Source organism: Lygodium microphyllum, chromosome 17 (assembly GCF_053477565.2).
Source record: "Lygodium microphyllum isolate KBCC chromosome 17, Lygodium_microphyllum_v1.1.10, whole genome shotgun sequence".
In the NCBI taxonomy this organism is placed as follows: domain Eukaryota; kingdom Viridiplantae; phylum Streptophyta; class Polypodiopsida; order Schizaeales; family Lygodiaceae; genus Lygodium; species Lygodium microphyllum.
In genome coordinates, this window is record NC_141151.1 from 1,854,219 (window position 1) to 1,863,621 (window position 9,403).

Below are 9,403 nucleotides of genomic sequence, written 5' to 3' on the forward strand. Positions count from 1 at the left end.
GAGTAAACATGCGCCTGTAAAGTATACCCCCCTTGTAATGACTTATTTTTTGTGAGATCTTAAACCTATCAAAAAATTCAAAAAAATTTCCATGATTTTATTAGGCTTTTAAAAAATTTAATAAATTTTTTAAAATTTCTTTGAGCTCATTTGCAATTTTAAAAAATATTTTTTAAAAAAATGGCCCATATTCGCGTTGTATCGGCAATGCTATTTTTAGGTGGTTTTTTGTGATTTTTTGGGTCTTTTTAAGGCCATTTTTACTTTAAAATATTTTTAAAAATAGCAAATGAGCTCAAAAAAATCTTTAAAAATTTCTTTAAAATTTTCAAATCCTAATAAACTCAGGAAATTTTTTTGAATTTTTTTGAGCTCTTTTGCTATTTTAAAAATATTTTTAAGCAAAAAAATTACCTAAAAAAGACCCAAAAAATCACCAAAAAAAAACCACCCAAAAATAGCATAGCCGATATGGCACAAAAATGGGTATGATACCCAGCTCGGATACCCATTTTTGCGCCATATCGGCTATGCTATTTTTGTGATTTTTTGGGTCTTTATTTTTGTCTTTTTTAGGCCCTTTTTTGCTTTAAATTTTTTTAAAATAGCATAACCAATACGACGCAAAAATGGGTATCCGAGACAGCTCGGATACCCATTTTCGCATCATATCGGCTATGCTATTTTTAGGTGGTTTTTTTTGTGATTTTTTGGGTCTCTTTTAGGCCGTTTTTTGCTTTAAAATGTTTTTAAAATAGCAAACGAGCTCAAAAAAAGCTTAAAAATTTTCTAAAATTTTTTCAGAGCCTAATAAAGCTATGTTTTTTTTTTTGTGAAATGCAGACTGATTATTTTTATGGTCTTTTTTTTGTGAAATTGAGATATATTACATTTGAAAAAAGATATACAATGATAAAGCATCAATAATGTAGTGATGCTTTCAATTATAAAATCAATCTGCATTAGAATCAGAGTTCTGAGAGAAAGAAATAGATTCAAGTCCTTTCTATTTCTTCTTACAAATCAAGGGAATAGATCTTAAGAGATTTGCTAGGATATGATATCATGAGTAGTATCATCCCATGACATCAAGCCACCATTTAGGTATTGAAATCTGATAGTGCTAATAAGAATCACAATTGAAGATATTGAAACTTGAAACCCCATAGTGCTAATCATAGTTGAGGGTATGATGAGAAAAATACTCCCAAGAGCTAATATTAAGTAAGAAGTTGTATCCTTCATATTTTTCGAAGCATCCTGCACACATAAAATCATCTTAGTCCTAAAGTTGATATGATACACAATATCACTAATACTTCTATCTATTACTTGTTTAATTTTTTTATATTTTAAGAGATAAAATTGAATAATAAATATTTTTAATCTATTACTAGGTAAATATTTTTATCTCCCAGAAATCAAAGTACTTTCTTTCTTCTAATTATAATATATTATCCTTGTCTTATCAATTAGTCCTTGCTAAAAAGTTGATATTACAACGCTGTATAATGAAGATATTCTATTTTCAAGTGTCAAGATCAAAGTGAAAATTTTCACTTTCTATTCTATTAGCTTAAGGATTATCCTTAGTATATCTATCCCCACCAATTTGCATCAACACCATGGGACTCTTTTACCCATTTTCTTATGAATCAAATTGAAGAGATTGAAGAAAAAGCTTGGATTTAGTTGAAACAAAATCTTACAGAATGGATATCTTAGGGGTTGAAGTAAAGATGCGGCTTGGATGTCCCAACCTAGTTGGGTCTGCTAAAAACTAACAAGATGATCTCGTCTCAGGTCCATGGAGGACCATATCTCTATAGCTCAATCGGCAAGTAAGTGGTATTGATCCTCTGTGTAGAGAATCTTTTGATTGTTGATCACCTTCTCAAGATTTTGTGAAAGGAGACGAAGGGAGACCAATGCACGCTGCTGGTAAGAACCGGACGTGATTTTGGTGAGAAATTTTACGACAGAGTAAAATCTACTTTAAGAACTAAGAAACAAAGTGAAGAGGAGAGAACAATGATTCAAATGAATGTAGGCGAAAAAAGAAGCGTGATTTTGGTGGGAAACGTGATAGTAAAATATTCAAAATGAAAGAATAATTGCCAAAAAGTGACCTCTGACATGAGTTAACATCCTTAGGCATTTAATGGCTAACCTCTTAAATGAATAATAAATTCTCTCATTAATCACGTCTGAATGGCCAAATTTGGAGGGTTCATTATTTTAAAACCTCAACTAATTAGTAACTTAATCATTTTCTTACAAGTGCCATTTTTGAAACGTTTTTGGCCCTAATGCATGAAGAAAAGTTCGCACTCTTTTTTCAAATTAGTTATTGTTCTTTCCAATACAACATTTATATATATTTCCAACTTTGGCCCATCATGTCAAGAACATCAACAACCCCTAATACATGGGCCTAAGAAAGGTGCACTTTAGTCAAGGACCAATTGAGATCACCATTATGGAGGAATGTGTAGCTCTCAACTATAGAAGGATAAACAACCTTTGGGATGATTGGTGATTCAACCTCTTCATCTTATATAGACTTGATGATAGGTTTGCACACGCCTTTTGGTTTGTATGAGCCCCATCTTTCTCTATTATTCTATGTAGGCACAAGTTGTAAGTCACCACAAAAGCCAATACTCTTGCTACTATGTAAATTAGAAAGAGATAGATGAACTCAATTAGATACATTTCAAAGCTCACATTGTCCTTCTCATAAACATGCTTTTTATGCATCCCATTCTCAAATCCCACCTAACCCACCTTCCCTGATCATGTGGTACTCTCAACTTCATGAGGTGCTCTAGCGACTCAACTGAAGGGAAGAAGGGATTCAACCACCCCCTTAGCTAGTCAGCCAATAGGATCCTTGGTTTTTCTTGTCTTTCATTCTGTCTACTTGCACACTACAGTCTTACATAATATCACATGTACCCAACTTATATGCGAAGTGCTACTACTTAGCTTTCTAATACTCTAGTATGGTGAGAAATACACCCATGTATAATGTGTCTTACCTTACCCTTAGGTGAGTACTTACGGTGGTTTATTGCTAAAAACTCCACCCATTGCATAATGCGTTGTACCTTTACCTTTAGTCTAGTGCCACTTTGCCTTATGGTGCTTCGATGTCAAGAACTCCACTTATGCACAACGCACTAACACCTATCTTTAGGTGAGTGCCAATACTCTACCTTATGGTGCCCCATTTTTTAGAACACCTATGTAGAATGCATCTAATATCTGCTAATCAAGTACTAATTTACCTCAGACAAGTGCCACCCCTCTACCTTGTGTTGCTCCATTTCCTAGAACTCCACTTGTGCATAAGGTAGCTTACATCTATCCACATGCAATCATGCTATTAAGAACTCCAACTAAGCCTCATGGTGCTCCTTACTCTCCATTTTTACCCCCAAAGTGCTCTACTCTACATGAGCTACCATCCACTAGTACCTAGAATTGTTACAGCTTCAAATGCTTCAATGTCCCATTTTGATGATAAAACTTGCTTCAATGAATCCAATGACAATAGAACCCAAATCCAAAACCAAGAAACCACCTTGAGAACTGAGTAGACGTAGTAGACATTACCAAATTCCTCCTTCCCCCCCCCCCAATGCTCCATGTCCCATTTTGATGATCTAGTTGGAAGCAAGCTGCTATTGCTCAGTCTCTCATGTTGCTAAGTTTTAGGAATTGCATGATGCTGCCATAGGTGTTGTCTCTTTTCATTGACCTCTAATTGAGATGTTCCCATTTCTTATAAGTATTTGACACCCTTTTTACTAAGGCCAACTCCATTGGCTAACATTAGAGCAACTTTGGACAACATTGCTTTCTTTTCTCTCCTCCTCTATTGAGATGTGATAGGGCAAAGGGGCCAATTGCAAAACAGGTGTCTAAAAGCAAACACCTTGGAGCCAATGATATGGGGGGGGCAAAAAGGAATATGCTAAGAATCTTGCTTAGATGTTACTCATTGATTTGCCAAAAAGTCTTACATTAGTGGCTAGCATCTCCTTCACTTTTCCTTGGGTTAGAGATGTTTCCGATGCCCATCGGCAGTCTAATCTCACAACAAAGACTGTGTTTGAGTTGTTGACAGCCTTTCACTTGACGCTTGCAGCATGATTCTGCATCCCATGGACACATTGTCCAAGTTATCACAGCAACCTCACTACACTTATGGATGTCACTAGGTACAAGTGTTTTATTGGGTCATCAATTTGCCTCATTCATATCCATTTAGATATGAACGAGGCATTGACTATATAAGATATTTCTTATGTGGTAACCATCTTGAGTTCTTTTATGCAGAGATCTCTTTTAGCCTCATTGATAGACTGCTTTGCAGGTTTTGCCGTACTTGTGAGGCATCCCAATACACGGGATGTCTATAGAGAGAGGGGTATCTTTAACAAGTTGGACAGATTCAGATTGAGTAGGTGACATAGACTCCCAAAGATCTATTACATGCTTTTGCTTTGCTTTGGGTTCAAGTACCCTTTCTTAAAGCAGCAAACGACAGCCCAATATTGCTCTTTCTCCCATAGAGGTAGACATAGTGCCACTTGTGTGGACGTCCATAATACTGTTTGGTTGAGGCGGATGTTGGCTGCGATCGGATTTCCACGATCACAACCTATAGTTATTCATGGTGACAGTCAATGCATGAAGCACATTGAGATCCAGTATCACTAGTTCAGGAGCACAGCCAGTATAGGGAGCTGGAGCTGGTTGATCATCCCGCAATGGACTATGTGGCAGACATCTTCACAAAGGCTCTTCCTTACCCTTGCTTATTCATTGTATGTGTGCATTGGGAGTTTGAACACACCCAAGATCTGAGGGAGGGTGTTAGTGGTCATAGTCATCTCTTGGTTGTGAACCCTACATTGGAGTCAATGGAGTACATAAGGAGCTCTATTGGGGTCCATTTTGGTCATTTTGTCCTTTGTTCCTATTTTTGGGGCCCATCCATCTTTTTGGCCTGCGATAGTTTCCTAGAGGATTTTGTTGCTGTGCTAAAGGATTTGAAGTCAGTCTTGCCTATTTTCAATCACTTCAGTCATTGACTTCTATCTCCTGCCTTCTCTCTACCATTATCCTCACTGCAGCTACACCCTGTAGCACATGCAGGGGCCAAGTCTTGTATCCAGTTTCTTTCGGAGTTTCTCTTCTTGCCTTCATTGTTTCTCATCTTGCTCATGTGCATTCTCCTTCCTCTGCCGCTCTCACAAAGCTATCCTGGATTGAGATTAGGACCACATCAAGCCATCGAAGCTACCACTTTGCAGACCAGTATCTAGAGCTTTAGCATACGTACTTTCATGTCCCAGGCACACACCTAGAAAGAAACAGAAGCTGAGTGATTTTTGCTGACCAGTTTTAATGGTCTAGGTGGTTAAATCTTCGCAGTTGAGTCAAAAACCTTTTGTCTCAGTCAGAATTCAAGGCCTCTGTCTACTTTCACTCAAAGATCCTTTGCTGAGTCAATAATAAACATTTTTATATAATGAATTGTCAGCCTATTTGAAGGCAGTATATGTTGCCTTGTATGCAGGTTTCACATCCCCAGAAAGTTCAGACCTCCTGCGCTGGTGGATTCAGGCTATCACTTGGCAGACATATCTCTGCCATGGGGAACATAAGATCTACACACAATTCACAAAGATTTCACCCAAACATGGCATTTTCAGACCACCTTTCGGCAACAAGAAATCTGGAGAAGCTTATTACAGGCCTAGTGAATTTCAATGCCCTGTCAAGTCTGGCAGTTTAATGCTCTCTCCTGTGGCTCCAACAAATGATGCTGCTGTGGACTCTGATCTTGGGGCTAATCATAACAACAGGCTGCTCCACATCCCCAACCATTACCAATCTAGCTGCTGGTGAGCTCGATACAACTGAAAGAACATTTCTGTTCATCTGCCCTTCTTATGAGGCACCAATCTGCCTCAACAGCTGTTTCATTTGGCTGCATTTGGCTCTGACCAAAGCATTCATGCATCATAGTTTTCAGAACATGTTTGACAGGAGTACATATGTCCCAGCATCCTTAGGCTCCAAATGGAAAACATGTTCAGCTGCACGCTTCCCTCGCTCAATGTCATTGTACAGCTTGCAGGCTCCAATCAAATTTATCCAAACCAAAGAATATTGTTGCAAAGACCTCTCCACAATGAAGTCTTCAGCATGAGATAGTTGACCTGCCCTGCCAAATAGGTCAACCATGCACCCATAATGCTCCACATGGGGTATTATGCCATGTATGTCAGTCATGGTCGAAAAGTAATATTGACCTTCCTCCACAAGCCCTGCATGACTACAGGCACTCAGCAGGTTAATGAATGTGACATCATTTGGTTTCACTTTTTTGCCTTGCATTTCTTGGAAGAAACTCAAGGCCTCTTTGCCACGCCCTTGTTGCCCATAGACTGACAACAATGCGTTCCAAGCGATCACATCACAGTCTTTCATGTCATCAAACACATTACGAGCATCATCCACAGCTCCACATTTGCCATACATATTTAACAATGCCGTTCCAACAGGGATACCATCTTCAAGTCCATGATCAATAATATATCTGTGGATTGCTTGGCCATCGTTCAAGGCTTCCACACTAGCACATGCACTTAAAACATTAAGAAATGTGACCTCATTTGGAATCAATTGTAGCTGCTGCATCTCCCTGAAACACAACAGAGCTTTCTTGCTGCAACCTCGCTGAACAAATGTAGACATCATGCCATTCCAAGATATGATACCACATGGTTGCATCTTGCAGAACATTACATTTGTATCCTCTAGAGTTCCACATTTACCATACATAATCAGCAGTGAATTTTCAAGTACTACTGATCTCAATCCATCTCGGATGGTGCATGTGTGAATCAATCTTCCATCTGCCAAATCTGCAGGATTTGTACATCCACTTAGAGCATTGATATATGTTACCTCATCTGGCTCCACATCCTGCTCTATCAGCTGCTTGAAGAGTTCCAGAACTTTGATTCCCTCTCCCAATTCAGCATGCGCCCCGATGATGACATTCCAAGAGACAACACTCTGCTCCTGTCTTTTATTGAAACATACACATGCATCCTCCAAAGCGGCACATTTAACATACATACTCATCAGGGCATTTCCAACAACAACATCAGATTCACATCCAGTGTTGATAATGCAGGCATGCAAGGTTCTTCCTTCTTCCAAATCACCAAGACTGCTGCATGCTGTTAAACTACTGATATAGGTTACTTCATCTGGTTTGATATTTTCTTGCTGTAAGCTATGATAGATCTCAAGAGCCTTCTTACCATGCCCAAGGTGAGCATGCATGGTGATCATAGCATTCCAAGAGACCAAACTATGATATTGCATCTTGTTGAAATGTATGTGAGCAGACTCATGATCTCCACACTTTGCATAACTATTTAAAAGAGCACTGTCCAATGTAACATCTTGCTCAACACCCTCATGAATGAGAGATGCATGGATTAGTTCGGTCTCTTCTAAGCTTGCTGAGCTTGCGCATGCATGCAACAAAGTTAGAAAAGTCACGATGTCAGGTTTGACACCTTGCTGCTGCATATCCTCAAATAGCCTCAAGGACTTCCTATCTTCAACATCCTCAGCATAAGCTGAGAGAATGGCATTCCATGATGCTACATCGTGCTCTGGCATGCTGTCAAAGATCCGATGTGCTTCTTCTTCCTCCCCACACTTACTGTACATGGAGATAAGTGCATTACATAACGTGATACAGGACTCAAAACCACCTTTGCGGATACGATCATGTATGGCCCTGCCTTCAGACAAGGATTGCAAACTGGCACAAGCACTGATCACAGAGATGAATGTCACATTATCAGGTTTTACACCTTGGTGCAGCATTTCACTGTAAAGCTGAAGTGTCTGCCTATCATAACCCTGTTGGGAGTAGGCTGCCATCATAGCATTCCAGGTAACTGTCTCACATGGATGCATTTTATTGAAAAGGATGTATGCAGGAACCAAGGCATTGCACTTGCCATACATACTGACAAGTGTGGGACCAACAAAACTATCTAGCTCGAGCCCACAATTGATAACATGTGCATGGATCATCTCACCCTCGTGTAAAGCTGTAGGATTGGAAAACGCACGCAGTGCACTGATGAAGGTTAGTGTGTCAGGCTTAGGGCCTTCTTGTTGTTCCATGTCCCTTATCAGCTGAAGAACAAGATGCCTGTAACCATGCTGTGCATAACCAGACACCATGGCATTCCACGAGATGACATCACGTTGGCACATGCTGCTAAACACCGCATGTGCATCAGCAAGAGCTGATTTTTTGCTGTATAAGCTGATGAGGTGGTTGCTCAATAAGGTGTCTTGATCCCCCCCTATTTTCACAAGGTGAGAGTGCAAACATTTGGCTCCGTTAAGAGAGAGCCTGCCATTAAGGGCACGCTTGAGACTGGTGTATTCGTCCTGAGGAGGCTCTGCAGGGGGCTTTTCCTCGAGCATAGGCCTCTGAAGTGGTTCTGTGGAGCGGGTAATCTGTTCAGAAGAAGAAATTGTGGTGACTGGGGGCACAGATACGGCAGGCAACGAGATGACAGCTGCCATTACTGCTCGTGATCTGACAGAACAGCACAGAAAAAAGAGTCCAATTGAACGAATTACATATGAAGATGAAACCCTGATGAAGACTGCAAGCCTGCTGTATAGCAGCCTCCCGCGCTTCCCCTCATGGAACTAGCAAATTCACAAATCACGGTCGAGAGGAATTCATTATCGAACATCAAAGATTGCAATGATTGATCCACATCTCCATGAAATTCGTCTTCATGAAGACCCATTTGACATCTCTGACAGTACATTTTCCATTATCCTCTAAGGTGTTTGGGAAGTTCAGAATCCTTCGACTTATACTGCCTCTGCCTCGGTCACTCGCACAGTCTGTCCATGCCACTGCCAACCGGCCAGATTTTGCCCACCCTAAATGAAAGGTGAAATTTTAGCTGAGAATATAGTAGTATTATTTGATATTAATAAATAATGGAGTTACAAGGTCCTCACATACCCAATTCTGAATCACTTAATTCACTTGCGCGAGTTCGTAGAGGCCAGTTTTATGCACATGGCCGAGGAGGTGATTGACTTGATTTTCCGAAAAAGAGGAACTCTTGCGAGTCGACTAAGTATTCGCTAAAATTGAAAGTATGAAGGTTTGCTCTGTTAACTTGGAGGGATGCATTGGCAGTTCATCAAATCTTATCACTTAGAATGCATTTTTTCTCTCCTCCCATCACATTTTCCGTATGCCATTGTGTTTGCTAGCAAGACTTTGGACTTGTGCATGTCCATGATACTTGGACTTCCTGCC

At 39.8% G+C, this 9,403-nt stretch overlaps 1 protein-coding gene across 1 annotated transcript; it reads right to left on the reverse strand.

Moving 5' to 3' along the window:
* Positions 1–3,668: 3,668 nt before the first annotated feature.
* Positions 3,669–9,004, reverse strand: LOC148021496 (pentatricopeptide repeat-containing protein At4g13650-like). Its single transcript, XM_087696906.1, has one exon. It carries the CDS (start codon positions 8,641–8,643, stop codon positions 6,046–6,048), a length of 2,598 nt encoding a protein of 865 aa, XP_087553032.1. The 5' UTR covers positions 8,644–9,004; the 3' UTR covers positions 3,669–6,045.
* Positions 9,005–9,403: the final 399 nt, after the last annotated feature.

Bases quoted from the DNA above. Each gene is read 5' to 3' on its own strand.
- LOC148021496 (XM_087696906.1), bottom strand. From the start codon at position 8,643: ATGGCAGCTGTCATCTCGTTGCCTGCCGTATCTGTGCCCCCAGTCACC.